Source organism: Cucurbita pepo, chromosome LG20 (assembly GCF_002806865.2).
Source record: "Cucurbita pepo subsp. pepo cultivar mu-cu-16 chromosome LG20, ASM280686v2, whole genome shotgun sequence".
Taxonomy (NCBI): Eukaryota; Viridiplantae; Streptophyta; class Magnoliopsida; order Cucurbitales; family Cucurbitaceae; genus Cucurbita; species Cucurbita pepo.
In genome coordinates this window covers 3,465,543-3,483,121 of record NC_036657.1, presented here as the reverse complement: position 1 = coordinate 3,483,121, position 17,579 = coordinate 3,465,543, and the positions used below count along the sequence as shown (strand labels likewise).

At 37.6% G+C, this 17,579-nt stretch overlaps 3 protein-coding genes across 3 annotated transcripts; 1 reads left to right on the top strand and 2 right to left on the bottom strand.

Annotated features, from left to right (window-relative positions):
• Positions 1 to 468: 468 nt before the first annotated feature.
• LOC111782731 (berberine bridge enzyme-like 18) lies at positions 469 to 3,093 on the bottom strand. The gene is made up of 2 exons (XM_023663524.1): positions 2,217 to 3,093; positions 469 to 1,345 (listed from the first exon to the last, which is right to left on the bottom strand). Exons 1-2 carry the CDS (start codon positions 3,091 to 3,093, stop codon positions 585 to 587), a joined length of 1,638 nt encoding a protein of 545 aa, XP_023519292.1. The 3' UTR covers positions 469 to 584.
• A 1,659-nt stretch (positions 3,094 to 4,752) lies between these two features.
• On the bottom strand, positions 4,753 to 7,224 carry LOC111783533 (berberine bridge enzyme-like 8). The gene is made up of 3 exons (XM_023664460.1): positions 6,763 to 7,224; positions 5,528 to 6,103; positions 4,753 to 4,974 (listed from the first exon to the last, which is right to left on the bottom strand). The coding sequence occupies exons 1-3, from the start codon at positions 7,222 to 7,224 to the stop codon at positions 4,753 to 4,755; spliced, it is 1,260 nt and encodes a 419-aa protein (XP_023520228.1).
• A 5,300-nt stretch (positions 7,225 to 12,524) lies between these two features.
• On the top strand, positions 12,525 to 14,802 carry LOC111783532 (berberine bridge enzyme-like 15). Its single transcript, XM_023664459.1, has 2 exons — positions 12,525 to 12,852; positions 13,531 to 14,802. The coding sequence occupies exons 1-2, from the start codon at positions 12,525 to 12,527 to the stop codon at positions 14,760 to 14,762; spliced, it is 1,560 nt and encodes a 519-aa protein (XP_023520227.1). The 3' UTR covers positions 14,763 to 14,802.
• Positions 14,803 to 17,579: the final 2,777 nt, after the last annotated feature.

Below are 17,579 nucleotides of genomic sequence, written 5' to 3'. Positions count from 1 at the left end.
TAGACTCGAACGTTCTAGAGCCTAAAGTAAAACCCCTGGATAGTTCATCAATGAAGCCAAATGACTTACACAGGTAGCGTTGAGGCGTTGCTCAAGCATCACAATGCTATGATAAGACACTCTATGAGCTCATTGTTACATTATCACACTTAATATCTCTCAACTCTCGAAACATACATGAAGATGTTTTTCAGCCGTAATGTATCAACTCTACCTTAAGTTTTCATAATAAAAAACGAGTTTTTTAGTCAAACGTCTCTATGTTGTTATGACATTTTCTATAAATTCATAATTTCTAAACAAAACCTCTATTCGAACTTACAATTTGGGAATACCAATGAGATCATTGGAGAGATAAAATAGACTTTCAAAGTTCGAAATCGTTGACATTCCAATAGAGATCGAATCTAGTTATGTCTAATTTCTTCTTCTATGTTCATAAAATTCTCAACATAGTGCTAGTGAAAGTTGCCTAATAGATTGAGTACTATATTCAACATTTTTACCATCTCATGATGATAGCAATCTTAATAGATCATAGCACCACTTGAATAGCCAAGCATATCAGCCTCACTTTTCACCACCTAATAAAGAACATAAGAGGGAATGCTTTGCTCATGCTTGAAGAAATCATAAGGATCAACCCTAGTTTTGACTTGCACTAATCTCTTGAAATTGTTCCCAAAATACTTCACTCCCCAAATGCTTGCTTCCTCGTAGCTCCTACCTTTCCCAAACTCATTATTCCTTCCAAGATCAAGGTCTCTATAATTCACATATGCACATCTTGGAGACTTGGAAACAAAAGGAGCCATGAAATCATAAACTTCTCTACTCCAATTCAAGTGCTTCTCAGCTGCATCAACTCCTCGCTCTTTCCACACAATAAAGTATCCAATTTTGAATACATAACCAGCTCTATGTGGGTATGGAATTTCCAACTCAGAAATTTCATTCATTTTTCCTCCATAAGGGAGCAACACAATTGAAGCTGAGTCAATGTCTGTGGTTCTTAGCATGTGCCAAACCCCTTGTAAGCCAGTTTGTGAGATGGGTTCCTTCACATAATCTGATTTAACTTTGTAGGCTCCAATGAAGGATGGTGTGGTGCTTCTGTTGAGGAGAGCTTCTTCTAAGGACTCTCCGTTTGTAAAGCCTGCTAAAATGAGGTTGGACTCAATCCAGCTCGTTTCTTTGCAATCTTGTTTTGCTAATTCTAGCTCTGGGAAGCTTTGTTGCATGATGGAAAGAAGATCGTTGGCTTTGCCAAGAAATAGAGAAAAGAATGATGCATTCACGGTTCTTGTTCTTGTTCTTGTTCTTTGTCTTTCTTTCGTGTTAGGACCTGTTTGAAACAAAAAATTCGGGTTTAGGACTTCTGTAACTTGTTTGCTAAGAGGCTCAATGGTTCGAAAATTGATATAACTTGACAAATCTATAAACAGTTTTTCCTCTAGTACTGTAATCCTAAGCCTACCGCTAGGTTTTTAAAACGTGTATGTTAGGAGATGTGAGAATGTTTCATTCTCTTCTCCAACTAAGGGGGATCTTACAATCCATCCCTCTTCGGGGCCCAGTGTCCTTGCTGGCACACCGCTTGGTGTTTGACTCTGATATCATTTGTAGCAGCCCAAGCTCACTGCTAGCAGATGTTGTTCTCATTGGGTTTTTCCTTTCGAGCTTCTCCTCAAGGTTTTTAAAACATATTTTTTAGGGAGAGGTTTCCACACCCTTATAAAGAATGTTTTGTTCCCCTCTCCAACCGATGTAGGATCTCACAACCCACCCCTTTGGGGCTCAATGTCCTCGCAGGCACACCGCCCAGTGTCTGGCTCTAATACCATTTGTAACAGCCCAAGCCTACCGAGGGGTTTTTAAAACGCATCTACTAGGGAGAGATTTCCATACTCTTATAAATATTGTTTCATTTCCCTCTCCACCGAGGTGGGATCTCACAATCCACCATTTCCCTCTCCACCGAGGTGGGATCTCACAATCCACCCCCCTCCGGAGCCCAGCGTTCTTGCTGGCACACCACGCGGTGTCTGGCTCTGATACCATTTGTGACAACCCAAGCCCAGCTTCCTCTAAAGGTTTTTAAACCACGTCTACTATGAGAGGTTTCCACACCTTTATAAAAAATGTTTCGTCCCCTCTCCAACCTATGTAACATCTCACACGTATAAATGAAATTTATAACAATAGTATTACCATACCAGTGCTCAATGTGATACCAATAAACAGATTCTCATCAACTTTGCTTGCAACATATTGCCACCTATGGATCAACTTAAGAGTATCCTCATCCAATTCCCTATTAACTGTAAAAACTGTCACAATTGGAGGAATTGAAACCAACCTTATCTTCCACGACAAAACAATCCCAAAGCTACCACCTCCACCGCCTCTAATCGCCCAAAACAAATCCTCCCCCATTAATTTTCTATCCAAAACCATCCCATTTGCATCAACCAAAATGGCATCAATCACATGATCAGCAGCCAGACCATACTTCCTAACCAACCCACCATGGCCGCCGCCACTGAAATGTCCTCCAACTCCAACAGTCGGGCAACCACCAGCCGGAAAGGCAAGAGTTTGGCTCTTCTCAGCAATCCTATAATGCAGCTCGCCAAGAGTCGCACCAGACTGAACCCATGCAGTATTGTTCTCAATATCAATGGCTATCGATCTAAACTCACCCAAGTCCACTAACACAAAGGGGACATCAGAAACATAAGAAAGACCCTCGTAGTCATGGCCGCCGCTTCGAATTCGAATCTGAAAGCCATGGGCTTTGCAGCAAATAACTAAGGCTTGGACATGGAGAGGTTGTGAGGGTGTGGCGATGAGAAGCGGCTTGGGGGTGGTGGGCGTGGAGAATCTTAGATTTCGAAGGGAGAAGTTCAAAATAGAAGAGAATGAAGAGTTGGTTTGAGGGTAAATGAGGTTGGAAATTGAGTCATCGCCGTTTGGGGAATGAAGAGAAAGGCAGCGGAGAAAGTGAAGGTCCTCATTGGCTGAAGATTCCCATGTTCCTAAAGTGAGTATGGAAGCGAAGGTGAAAGCCAAGAAGCTTGAAGGAATGTTCATTGTGGTGAAGAAAAACAAATGGGTTTAGGGTTTTAATAGAGGAATGAATGATTGAGGAGCAAGCAAAGAAGAGAAAAATGAATGATTGGGGGAGGCATTGGCGGTGCCCCATAAAGACCAATACTTGGCTACCACGCAATTGTTTAACTTTTTGTGAAAAGCTGACAAAGGGACTCGCACATGTAGTGAGGTTGGGTTGTGTCATGTGTGTGGTTTAAGAAGTGTGCTATCTTTGGAAGTATCTTTGTGAGAACACATCTATGTAATGTTAATTGTCGCGGTCAACATCTGAGGGAGCAATTCCGTGTACTTGTCAATTGTTCGGTTTATCCATTTAGTCCCTCACCTCTCTCAAGTGGGGTTTATAGTACAACGAGACTGTTCAAAGGACTCTTGACTACTCCACACACGATAGTGGCTCCTATCATGAGCTAGACTACCCGTGTAGTCTCCTGCCCCTCTCAAGGCATGTTTACGAATTACAACCTAAGCTCTCGACTTGTTTCTACGTTCAATAGTAGCTTTACAAGTCACCTCAACATGCCATCCTATTTGGCCTTGGCCAAACTTGATGGTACGGGTTCCTAAATACATGTCGTCTAACAAGGACACTACTCGTCTAACCTAGGTCACCAAAAAATAGGAGACAGATTGACGGGCTCTAGTGATATCGAACGCTACTAGCAATCACCAAACTATGAGCTCTCTTATAGTATTTTTTTTTTTTAATCTAAGGATTTGAATAAAATTGTAACAGCTCAAGCTCACTATTAACAGATATTATCCGTTTTGGCCTATTACATATCGTTGTCAACCAGACATATTTTAAAACCGTGAGGCTGATGGTGATACGTAACGGGCCAAAGCGGACATTATTTGTTAGTGGTGGGCTTGAGCTGTTACAAATGGTATCAAAGTCAGACATTGAGCGGTGTGCTAGTGAAGACGCTAGAGTCCAAGCCCACTATTAATGAATATTGTCCACTTTGACCCGTTACGTATCGTCGTCAGCCTCACCGTTTTAAAACATGTCTGATTGACAACAATACGTAACGGAGCCAAAGCGAACAATATTTGTTAGTGGTGAACTTGGGCTATTACAAATGATATCAGAGCCAAACATTAGGCGGTGTGCCAACAATGACGCTGGACCTCAATGGGGGTGGATTATAAGATCCCACGTCAGTTAGAAAGAAGAACCAAGCATTACTCATAAGGGTGCAAAAACCTCTCCATACCAGACATATTTTAAGACCATGAAACTAACGGTGATACGTAATGGACCAAAGCGGACAATATCTATTAGTAGTGGACTTCAACCGTTACAAATGATATCGAAGCTATAAAATTGTTTAAAGTTCAATGCTAAGTTCGAAATAAATTACTAATAGCTTTGATCAAAAAAAAAAATTGTAATGTATAATATTTCACAATAATAGAATGCCTTATTTTCATAGTTTTTTAGGCATTCATTATATTTATAAGAACAAAAAACAAAAGGACAACTTATTTTCATATCGCAAACAAGAACAAGACAAGCGACAACATAGAAAGAACACAGCCAACTTTGATCTTCAAACATGTGGAAATCTTGGAATGCTTTGTTCATTCCTAAAAAAGTTGTCAGGATCAACCTTGGCCTTGATCTTCACCAACCTCTCAAAGTTGAGTTGCATTTGATGCAATCTCACCCATTCTTCCACCATAGGGGTTGAATTTCATCATGGGTTTTTCAAGTTCTATCATTTTCTTCCCTATTTTGTTCAATCCTTTCTTTGGAATTAGGGTTTTCACATAGTCCGACTTTCTTTTTAGATGGATCCGTCCCGTCGTTCGGTTCAATAGGGCCTTTACAAATGTTTCTGTTAGACGAACACGACTCTCCACAATGGTATGATATTGTCCACTTTGAGCATAAGCTCTCACGGCTTTTCTTTGGGCTTCCCCAAAAGGCCTCACACCAATGGAGAGAATATTCTTTGTTTATAAACCCATAATCATTCCCTAAATTAGCAGATTTGGGACTTTCAGCTGTGGGACTTTCATCATCCAACACCTCCCTTCGAACAAAGCACGCCTCCCCTTAATCGAGGCTCGACTCCTTTGGAGTCTTAGTCATTTTTGACTGCCTTCGAGCCTCGATTAAGAGGAGGCGCACTTTGTTCGAGGGGAGGTGTTGGAGGATGAAAGTCCCACATCCGCTAATTTAGGGAATGATCATGGGTTTATAAGTGAGAAATACTAACTTCATTGTTATGAGGCCTTTTGGGAAGCCCAAAGCAAAGCCATGAGCGCTAATGCTCAAAGTGGACAATATCATATCATTGTGGAGAGTCGTGTTCATCTAACAGTTTCTATGTAACTCGATTGGGGAGTGGAATAAAACATGAATCCCTAAGCTTCCAATTTGATAAATTTTGGAGTAAAAAGAAACATCTGTCCAAAAAAGCACTGAACCCAATTTAGGGAAGCTGTTGTTGATGAGAGACAAAAGGGTTTTGGAATCTCCGAGGAACATGGCAAGAAACGTTGCTCTCAGTGTCTTGTTTCCCTTGTGTGTTCCATTTACAACATCAAACGTAACCCTTATGAACAAATCATTGTCAATCACATGTGCCACCCGCTGCCACTCATCTACTATCTCCGTCAACTCATTCTCTTCCAACGTTCTTCCTACTCTGAACACCGTCACCGTCTCCGGTACACGAACCAATCGGATTTTGTATGCTACAACGACTCCGAAGCTCGATCCTCCGCCGCCTGTGATGGCCCAGAATAGATCCTCCCCCATTGCTTTTCGGTCGAGAAGCTTCCTGTTTACGTCGATTATCTTCGCGTCGATGATTTGATCCACCGTGAGGCCATGTTTCCTCATCATGTTACCGTACCCTCCGCCACCAAAATGGCCACCGACACCCATCGTAGGGCACACTCTGGCCGGGAAGCCATGGAGCTTGCTTTCTTCTACAATTTTATAAATCACTTCTCCTATGGTGGCTCCTGTTTGAACCTGATCATAAAGAATATAAATAAATGATGTCAAAGGTTTCTTAAAAATGATGTCATCTTCATTCTTTTTTTTTTCAATTAACATTATTATCGCTCGTAGTCCTATCCAATTTTTCAAGCCCAACGAGTGAAGTGTGTCGAGAATTGTTGGGAGGGAGTCCCACATTGGTTAATTCAGGAAATGATCATGGGTTTATAAGCAAGGAATACTATCTCCGTTGCGAGCTTATGCACAAAGTGGACAATATCATACTATTGTGGAGTCGTTATTCCTAACAAAGTAAATGAGTATCGATAAAATTACCCAAGCCGTTGTTAGTTTATTTAATCTTGTATTAACTATAATTCATTTTATTTACTGTTTGTATTTCAATTTATGTCGGTTAAGGGTAGTTATCAGCGGTGGGTAGTTATCAGCGGTTAAGGGTAGTTATCAGCGGTGGGTAGTTATCAGCGGTTAAGGGTAGTTATCAGCGGTTAAGGGTAGTTATTGGCGGTTAGTGTGGTTAAGGGTAGTTATTGGCGGTTAGTGTGGCTAGCGGTTAAGGGTAGTTATTGGCTGTTACTGTGGCTATTCTGTCTATATATGCAGTGTGTAACAAGTTGAATAATGAAAAAGTTGGTTTATTGCCTCTCTTAGTTATATGAGTGTTTTCTAACAGCCGTCTCGGTTTTTATATCAATAGAGATTCTTTGGAGGTTGAACATATCAAGAATGAAGAAAGGGACGGCATTGGAGACATAAGAAACTCCCTCGTAATCGTGGCCACCGCTACGAATCTTCATCAGAAGATTATCGATTCGAGCACATAGAATTTCAATTCTAACATGATATTCATGGAGAGCTGTGAGAATAAGGAATGGCTTAGGAGTTGTTGAAGTGTTGAATCTCAAGTTTTGAATGTAAGTCTGAAGAACAGAGGAATAAGAATGATTGTTGGGTGTAAAGATCGCCGGAGCAATAGGGTAGGACGGCGGAGAGCGGCGGAGAAGACATTGAACGAAATTTTCAGTAGCTGTTTTTGGAGAAGCGAAAACCAGAAGAAATGAAAATAATAACACCAAAATTACTGAGGAATTTAATGTTTTAATTTTAATGGGTTTGTGGGTTTGGAGTTTCATATTAAGTTATTTATAAAGATTCAAACTTTGATGACAAACTATGCAAAATTGCATACATTTTGACCCAGAAAAATCAAAGTCAACCTAAATAGTATAGATAACGATTAGTTCGAGATTCTTTAATCCTGTATAATAACTTAGTGATCGCACTACATATCGTATGCATTAGGACACTGACCTTAGCTTAATCAACGGTTCTGATACTCATATGGACTATGTCTATCAAGACAAGTTATTATTAAAGGTTAATTTGACACTGTTGAAGGTCTTTGTATTGTAACCTATCAATATAATTATATTGAGTGACTTGATGCTTCTACCGACAACATAATTATATGACAAGTTCGTTGGCTAACCTTTATTAGAACTTACATAGTAACCTAATAACTAGGCCTATAGTTATGCAACATAGCCAAGGTATTATAATTTGCATTACTAAATAACTTGAACTTAGATACATGTGGTACGTATGGGTTAAGATGACCTAGTGATGTGATACCAACCATTGGATAGACCATGTGATATAAATGATCGAGATGAGCCTAGATAAGTTGAATATTGTAAACTTAATTACTGAGATAGGGTTGAAGGAGCCCGATGAAATGGTGAAGACTTTTTAGTATTGATTGGCCTAGAGGAGTAGATCGAGTCATATTTGTAGTTATTGTGATAGATAACCTATGATTGAGAGTTTAGGTTACCACTATTGGAATACCTATAAGGTAAATACATAATCCATTGATTTTATATGGGATTTATGTCTAATTATAAGCCTATAAATGAGCTACTTTTCTTTTTCGGGTAATAGTTGAGCTTGAACGGTTGGTGACGAGTGCATACCGAAGCTAAGGGGCTAAGGGGCTATGGGGCTCATACTCTAGATGGTGTACATCGTAGACTCAACAAAGAGAGTTGCTTATATAAATGAATCAATTTTGTTATATTTTTCTCGTAGTAACTTGTTGGTATAAGTACAGCAAATATGAGTCATTACACGAAAGAAGATCACTTTAGGCAAGCGGTACGACGTGAGGGAGAGAGAGAGTCGAAGGACGTAGAAGAAGACGTGAACTAAAGGTCTAAAACACATTTAAAACTTCGATTGATCAAGTCAAAACTTCGATTTTCATTGATTAGGAAAAGAACATTAATACATGATACATATCCTAAGGCCAAAGTATGAGAAAAACAAGGCCTTTCTCTTCTTTGAACCCTTCATTTTTCACTCATGTCACCCTCCCAATCTGGTCGACATTCCTAGCAAGTGTTTGAGAGTTATCGTTGCTTGCAATAAGCTCATTCTGACCTTGAATGTAGTACATTAGAATCCTGAAGCAGCACCACGAATATTGTCGCGTTTTTACCTATGGTGCACTAAAACACTAACTAGTTGTGTCAGTATCTAACTTCGACATGTTAGCTTAATTATCCTTATCATGCTACTTACTTAATATTTAGCTTCTAGTAGGTAGCTAAAATTTATAGATAGCCATTAGTTCTTTGAAAGTATTCTTGTCAAAAACTAAAAATCGAACTGTTATCAACTATGGTTTATCGTACTTCGATCTCGACATTGAATTGTTTATTTTTCCAACTTCTCTAGTAAGCTAGACTTGGATGGTTTCTTCTCTAGTAAGCTAGAGTTAGTTTGCATGGTGTCACAATTGCACTCTTGTGGCAATGAGACAACGATTGTGCGACACTTGTTCTAACCTAGCAAATAAGTCAGTTGTGTGAAATTCGGACTTCGCAAACAATATTGGCATATGCTCGAGCCTAGATTCATGTTTGAGAGAAATATTTTGAAAAATGTGAGTGAGGAAATACGTTGAAAACAATTATAAAGAAAGTAATGTTAAAAGCTAAAAGTGAGTAGGCAACATGAACGACTTTAATAGCATATAACCCAGATAGAAAGAATTAATAACTAATCATATCTGGTGTAAAACATTTTGGGTCATTTTAGCCCTAGAGAATATAGACATGATTTTTGTGACTTGTCATACACCCCGTAAAAGGGGTTTGGAACGGGCATGCGGCCTTGAACGACACGTCCTAGACAAGCATGACTAGGACATCCGACATGCGGCCATAGATAACACGACTTCTGTGATACATGGCACTCCAAAATTTAATGAATTACAAGCATGAAATTCCATAAAGATTTGTTTTTAAAAACACTTGAATTAGTGACCATATAACCTTAATAAATGACATCCTCTTTGAATCTTCATATTAAAATGGAAGCTAAACTTTCTCCATCAACCCATTAATGCATTTTGAAAATAAAAAAGTTGTGAGTTTTGTTTTGACAAAAAGAATGTATATAGCTGTTAAGTTTATTAGTGTTCGGTAAATTTCACTTAACAATTCAATTAATCATAGTCATGTATTAATATTTAACTTCAATTTTTTTTATTATATGTCAAGATCTAAGAACGAGAGTCAAGAAGTTACAACGAACTTTAGTTACTTATATTCAAGTTATGTTGAGCTTGTCAAAGGAAATTTATGAGGTTCCATATCGGTTGGAGAGAGAAACAAAACATTTTTTTATACGTGGAAATCTTTTCCTAGTAGACACGTTTTAAAATCTTGAAAATGATGGTGATACGTAACGGGTCAAAACAAACAATATTAACTAGCGGTGGGCTTGAGCCGTTGCAAATGGTATTGGAGCTAGACACTGGACATCAGAGAGGGGAACGAAACATTACCTATATGGGTCTCGAAATCTCTCCCTACTAGAAACATTTTAAAACTTTGAGGGGAAGCCCGAAAGAAAAAGTCGAAAGAGAACAATATTTCCTAACGGAGGAGTCTTTTGCAAAGTTGAACTTCAACGAACTCAATAGTTTAATTTATGAAACTTAGTCCGAGATGGATAATAGACCACAAATTTCTTTTATTACATTATTTTGAGTGTAATTTCAATATTTATATATCATTCAAGCTAAGGCCGGAGATAAGGTTATACCATAGTCCACATAGGTTACAATATTTTATCATTAACTTCATTTTAATATAAATATTATGCGAGTATTTAACTCACATAGGTTAAAGTTGTCAAACGCTATATAATGTCTTTCTTTCTCGTGGACATCACATTTTGAATTGAAAAAAATAGAATTTTTATTTTATCTTTGTTGAGAGTTAAGTTTTTTACTTTGCAAAATCTTGTATTTTGGAACTTGCACGTTAAAAGTTATTTAAATGGTGTTGATCAAACTTCTTGTAGAATGATTCAAATCACGAGTTTTCTTTTACTTAATCTTGATCAATCCAAAATTTTCATTTAGATTGAGAGGGAAAACACGAACACCTTTAACCAGACTTCAACCAGACTTCCCACGAACACCTGCAATAGAGAACAGAGAGAAAAAATACGAGGTAGAGAGAGATTTTGAAAACGTTTTCCGACAAGACTTACCGACGAACCCAATGCCTAGAACGACGAACCCACGCCACAAAAGAGATCGTCAACGACTGTACGTACCCCTAAGGTACGTTTCATGCTTTAACAGCGTCCATTCTTGGTCGGAAATGGAATTCAAGCCTCAGGGTCTTTGGAGTCTCATGGATCTATCAATGTAGGTGTTTACAAGTCACAAGACTTAGTGGAAGTGAAGCATGAGGTCAACTGAGAGGTAGAGGAGGAAAAAGACGAGAAAAAACGTCGAAAACAGTCGCAGAAAGTAGAGAGAAAGGAAATCGAAAAAATTGCGCAAAAAACCGGGTGAAGAAGATGAACCCACCGAGTCAGACCTAAACCGGATAACCACCCAAACTGCATCGGCTCGTGTACACCTACTACCATTCAACACGCGTCTACACCTCAGCCCACCACGGAGTTCTGACAAGCCTCAAGAATGGCCAGTTTGCTAGTTTTTGGTCAACCTTGAATGTGTTTATTTTCTTCCATAACTAATGAAATGAGTTTCGTCGAAAATCTAGATTAAAACTCTTCAACTTTGTGAAGGAACTAAGTTGAATCGAGTTGAAACAAAAGAAAATGGGAAAAACAAGAAAACCCGATCAAATCTAGAAAAAATCTTAAAAACGCGAAATTCAATTGCAGAACACACTCATGGAGATCAGAAGGCACATACGAAAGAGAGAGAGCATGCCACACACCGGGCAACAGAGGAGGACACTCGTTATTCAAAGAAAAGTGAGGAAAAGCTATGCTAGTAGAAGTTCGAAATTCAATCGATTAGAAGCGAATGCGCCAATCGATGACAAACACATGTCACGCAGTAACTGCGAGTACTCCTCCAAACACACGTGGACAACCTTTCCACCACGTGTGAGGTTGCCTTTTTCATCCGTATCAACTCTCATTCATCTGTTTCTTATCCCGATTTCAATATTGACCTTAATTTAATATAAACTAAGACCTATCAAAGAAATTTTATGAAATCCAAAGCTCTTACCAAGACGTAAAAGCAAATTTCGGAAGGGAATTCATTGTCTAAGTAAGTAAATCATTTGGTCTTTCTTCAAATAATACTCGTAGGGATTGCTATGACATATTAGCATCGAGCATATTTTGTATCATGCTATGTTTAATATTTTTTACTAAAAAGTAAGAATGGATGTTGTGATCTGTGCTTCGAATAATTGATAGATGTTATCTCTCTATCAGACTTGCATGGACGATGGTTGATAAGATTATCTCTCCAACAAAGCACAGATGTAATATCTCTGTCAAACTTGCATGTAACGTGATTGACAGGATTCCAATGAAGCACGCATGAATCTACTGAGTTAAGAGTAGGACAAAAAAAAAACGTAACGATATTTGGAGCGAGAACTTGTTAGACAGTTTAAATTGCAAACTCAATGAGGGTTAAAATCGAAACACGGTCGAGAGGGATGCAAAGACAATGATAAGATCACGAGGTGTTAAACCCGAACCTATGTTGTGAATAAAAAAATAAAAAAAAATAAAAAAAATGGAAATTAAAATTTTAAAGAAATTATCTTAAATTTTCAATAGATTGCCATATATTACGTGCAAACAAACAAAAATTAAAGAATGGTATTCAAATTTGTAACTAAATGTTAAAAGTGTATTCATTACATTTGACTTCAATCAATGGAATTTATATATTGCAGGCCAAAGAACAAGGTAACCTAGTACCTAAAATTCTTCTCCTCGTATTTTTTTTGGGGAAAACTATGGTCGTGTGGCATTTTCTTCACAAAACCACCAAATTATTCCAACATTGTTCCACATTGCAACCTCATTTATAACTCAAAAACTTTCATTAAAAGCATCAAAAAGAAGACAAGACATGATGGGGATTCTTCTCTTCTATCTTCCTTTGATTTGGCTGTCTTCTTCTTCTCCTTCTCATGCTCTTCAACAAAGCTTTGTGGAGTGCTTTAGTTCTTATTCTTCACCTCAATCAATACCCATTTCTAAAGTGGTTTTCACAAATGAAAGTGCTTCCTTTTCCTCTCTCTTGCACCAATCCATAAGAAATCTAAGGTTTCTCAATACTTCTTCTAAACCATTGTTCTTGGTGACCCCATTTCATGAATCACATGTTCAAGCCGCAGTCGTTTGCGCCCAGAAGAAGGGTTTGCAGCTCCGAGTAAGGAGCGGTGGACATGACTACGAAGGTATTGTTAACGTACTGAAGTTTAAGTTGATGGGTTATACTCTATTTGGTTATTTATCAATATTCATAAGATACGACTCGATAAGTGACTATTAACCCTGTTAGAAACCGGGAATTTTCGTAGTAGTATGATATTGTCCACTTTGAGAATAAGCTCTCGTGGCTTTGTTTTTGTTTTTCTAAGAGATTTCATACCAATGGAGATGTATTCCTTACCAATCCTCCCCGCGAACTAAAGTACACTATAGAGCCTCCCATGAGGCCTGTGGAGCCCTCGAACAGCCTCCCCTTAATCGAGGCTCGACTCCTTCTCTAAAGTCCTCGAACAAAGTACATAATTTGTTCGACACTTGAGTCACTTTTGACTACACATTCGAGGCTCACAACTTCTTTGTTCGACATTTGAGAATTCTATTGACATGGCTAAGTTAAGTGCATGGCTATAATACCATGTTAGGAATCACGACTCTCCACAATAGTATGATATTGTCCACTTTGAGTATAAGCTCTCCTTTTTAGTTTCAAAATGTCTCATGTCAATAGAGATGATTAGCCGTATGGGACTCCCTCCCAACAATCCTCAACAAACCCAAATTATCAAACGCAATATTTCGTGCTCTGAACTATCAAATTACACGATTACTAGTTATATCTAATCATTTACTTACATTCTTAATAGGCCTTTCTTACGTATCATCACAATCTCAATTCATCGTTCTTGATCTTACCAACCTCCGCTCCATCGATATCGACATCGAGACCGAAACTGCCTCCGTGGAGACCGGCGCCACGCTCGGCGAGTTATACTATAGAATAGCTGAGAAAAGCCTCATCCATGGGTTCCCAGCAGGAAGCTGCCCCACAGTAGGGGTAGGAGGGCATATAAGTGGAGGAGGCTTTGGAACCCTCTTCAGAAAACATGGCCTTGCAGCTGATAACGTAATCGATGCTAAAATTGTGGACTTCAATGGAAGAATCATGGACAGAAACGCCATGGGAGAGGAGCTTTTTTGGGCCATAAGAGGCGGTGGAGGAGCAAGTTTTGGAGTGATTCTATCATGGAAGCTCAAGCTAGTTTCTTTACCACCAAAACTCACAATTTTCCACGTTCAAAAAACTCCCAAACAAGGCGCAATTCAGCTCTTCCAAAAATGGCAAAGAATTGCATACAAACTCGATGAAGATCTCTTCCTTCATGTCACCATAGGCGTTCAAGAACAAACAATTTCCCTTTCATTTGTGGCATTGTTTCTTGGTCCAATTGAGAAGCTCATACCACTTATGAACACCCAATTCCCAGAATTGGGATTGCAAAGAGAAAACTACACTGAATTGAATTGGATTCAATCAATTCTGTTCTTTGCTGGCTTCCCTATACAAACCCCACCTCAAATTTTGCTTAAAAAATCACTTTCCAATGCGTTTTTCAAAGCAAAATCGGATTTTGTGACATACCCAATTCCTCAAAATGGGTTGGAAGGGCTTTGGAATAAGGTGTTAGAAGAAGAAGGATCATACTTGATTTTGACACCATATGGAGGAAAAATGAGCCAAATTTCTTCGTTGGAAACCCCTTTTCCTCATAGAAAAGGGAACATTTTTGGGATTCAATATATGGTGAGTTGGGAAAATGGTAGTGAAAGCTACAAGCATTTGAGTTGGATAAGGGAGGTTTATGCATATATGGAACCCTATGTTTCAAAGGATCCAAGAGGTGCTTATTTGAACTATAGAGATCTTGATTTGGGGAGGAATTATGGAAGAAATGTAAGGTATGAAGAGGCTAAAGTGTGGGGTTTGAAGTATTATAGAAGTAATTTTGAGAGATTGGTGAGGGTTAAGACCAAAGTTGATCCTTTCAATTTCTTTTGGAATGAACAAAGCATTCCTCCGTCCCTCTACCGTTCTTAAAGGCGTCTCGTTTTTGTAATAAAGGCAAATCAAAGAGATGTCGAAGAACGAAATAAGATTATTTTTTGTCAATTTGAGCATAGTTCAGTAATTACGATGTCTCTATCTATATATATATATATATATATATATAGATTACTGATTTATCTTAAATTTCATTGAGAGTTAGGGTGAATTTCTCGATGGCTAGCATTTGTACTATTTAAAGAGACGAGTGAGAAGTAGACGGTTAAATAAAATAAAAATTCTACCATATAAAGAGACGAGTAAGGCTAAATAAAATAAATACTACCATTTAAAGGGATACGTGAGAAGGAGACAGCTAAATAAAATGAAATACTACCATTTAAAGAGACGAGTGAGAAGGTGACAGCTAAATAAAATAAATAGACTACTAATGCATTGTTGTAAAGGAACGTGAGGTCGAAGAGAGGTTGGTCAAATTTTCTACTTTGACAAAAACGTTAGGGTAGGATTGTCAAGAGAAAAACTTCTCTCGAGGCAACCATGTATGTTGGGATAAAGTTTTTCCTCGTAGAAATGATCACTTTTTCCGGTAGCAAAAGTCGGGATTTTTAAACAATTTTTGAGATCGAGTTTCATTTCTTCAGAATTAAACTAAAAAAAAATTTACGGGAATATTTAGTCGTTTTTAATATAATTGTGCTTTACGTACAGTAAGGTTGAATCTCGACCACGAGATCTTTCTTACAATGACTCGAATACATAAGAGAAAGGTTAATTTCAACCCTTCTAATTAAATATATATTTTTTATTTACATTTAATGTATCACATATATTAAAAATTAATTTGAAATTTCATATTTTTGTACTTGTTATGAGTCCGAAAGAATATTAAATAAACTAATTAAACTTTTTAATCAATTAATTTTTATTTATTAACTTTAGGTCACTCCACGGTAGACCGACCTAGAGTGCATTGCACTCTTATGCACTGTGACACTCAAGTAAAGGAGGAGTACATGAATGAACTAGGACCGCTCCGAATGAGAACGGTCCTGAAGATAGGATGACTAAGAAATCTTAAAAGAACTGAAAGCGGTAACCTATAGCAACAAGGTAGACCTACTTTTTTAGTGGCTCGATCATGGAAATTCTAAAATTAAACATGTTTTCTGTGGAACAATTCTATTTCCAGTGACCTCTTGAGAATTTTTCTAGAAAACATGTGAGTGAGGACAAAACATGCACACAAGACTCGTGTCAGTCGGTGGAGATAGGTCTTCGCTCTAAAAAAACAAGTAGTAAGTAACGTGACTATATCGTAGGGAAATGTCACGATCATCAAGTGCCAAATTCAAATTTTAAATCTTTATTTAAATATTGGGTACAAGTCATTACATGCATTTTTTGAATAAGTTGTTTCCATCGATATAACCATTTCATGAAAGTTAATCCTCACAAGATGTACATACGAACGAATCATTTAATAAATAATCTACTTATGATCTAATCAAATATTAAGTTTCTCTCGAGGGTAGGACTTAGTTTGGTTTAGGGGTGTTTGTAGGTTCGGTTGGTTCGAGTTGGGACATTTTTTTGAACTCAACTCAGTTGTTTAGATTATAAATTTTTTCAACTCAAACAAACTCTTATTAAATAATGAACTCAACCTAACTCAATTAGAAATTTTTTGAATCGGGTATGTTCGGATTGTTAAGTTATAAATGGTCATACGAACGAACCATTTATAACACGAACACGTATGACCCATTCTAGATCCTCGTATGAAGATCAATGGAAACCAAGTTTTAATTTTCAAAGTAATGATGAGATCCAAGAATCAAAGTGTTAGGGTATGAACGGGGAACCTATATATGTGTATGTGCATTTTGAACATTTGGCCAACTCCCAATTGTAACACTAATTCCCTAAGAACAACATTTGGCCTTTTACAAAAGTCATGTATAAAACCAACAATTTGCTTTTTGGGCAGGTGGAAAATATTATAAATTAATTAAATTAAATTGGTCGATCCCACGTGTTTTAAAACCTTGAAGGGAAGCTCGAAAGAGAACATTCAAAGAAGACGATATTTGCTAGCGTTGAGTTTGAGTGGTTACCAATCGTATTATAACAAGACACCGAACGATCTGCTATCGAGAACACTAGCTCTCAAATGGGTTGCTAGCGGTGGGTTTGAGCTGTTATGGTATCAAAACTAGATACTGGGAAGTGTACTAGCGAGGACGCTAGCCCCTAAAAAAGTTACTAGCAATGAGCTTGAGCTGTTACAAATGGTATAGAATAAGACATCAATCGATGTATCAACGAGAACGTTGGACCTCTAACAAAGTTCCACGATGCTTTGGTAAACAAATTAAAAGTCGTAGCGCTGATTTAGCAACTTTTTCAACATTGATATCCCACAAATCAAAGTCTCTTCCAAACCCCAAAAGAAAGTTGATATTGCCCTGCTTATAATGAATAAAAAAACAAAAGAATTATCAACTTTATTTAAATTATTAAATTTCTTTTTTTCTTTTGGTTCGGGATTCGAGTTCTCGATGTTGATGTGAACGAGCCATATGTAGTAGGATAAGATTAATTAAACGTCGAGTTTTTAATATAACTATAAATTAATGTAATTCTTAAATATAAAGCTTAAAAGACAAATTTTCATAATTTTATTAGGTAATATTGATTAAATTTAAAAGAAATTAAGTAAAAAAATGGCTACCAATTACTAACAGATTGTTCAAATTAATTCTTAAATAAATATAATTATTAATTTGAAGTTTTAATTGATTAAGAAAAGGAAAAAAAATTAATAAAAAAAGGTGGAGAAATATATAA

Bases quoted from the DNA above. Each gene is read 5' to 3' on its own strand.
- LOC111783533 (XM_023664460.1), bottom strand. From the start codon at position 7,224: ATGAAACTCCAAACCCACAAACCCATTAAAATTAAAACATTAAATTCC. The intron at 6,104-6,762 runs GTTAGAAAACAC...CTTTATGATCAG, and splicing joins ATATAAAAACCGAGACGGCT to GTTCAAACAGGAGCCACCAT. The intron at 4,975-5,527 runs GTTTCTTTTTAC...ACCATTGTGGAG, and splicing joins CAGTGCTTTTTTGGACAGAT to AGTCGTGTTCGTCTAACAGA.
- LOC111783532 (XM_023664459.1), top strand. From the start codon at position 12,525: ATGGGGATTCTTCTCTTCTATCTTCCTTTGATTTGGCTGTCTTCTTCT. The intron at 12,853-13,530 runs GTATTGTTAACG...CATTCTTAATAG, and splicing joins CGGTGGACATGACTACGAAG to GCCTTTCTTACGTATCATCA.
- LOC111782731 (XM_023663524.1), bottom strand. From the start codon at position 3,093: ATGAACATTCCTTCAAGCTTCTTGGCTTTCACCTTCGCTTCCATACTC. The intron at 1,346-2,216 runs GTATGGTAATAC...TGTTTCAAACAG, and splicing joins TGGTATCACATTGAGCACTG to GTCCTAACACGAAAGAAAGA.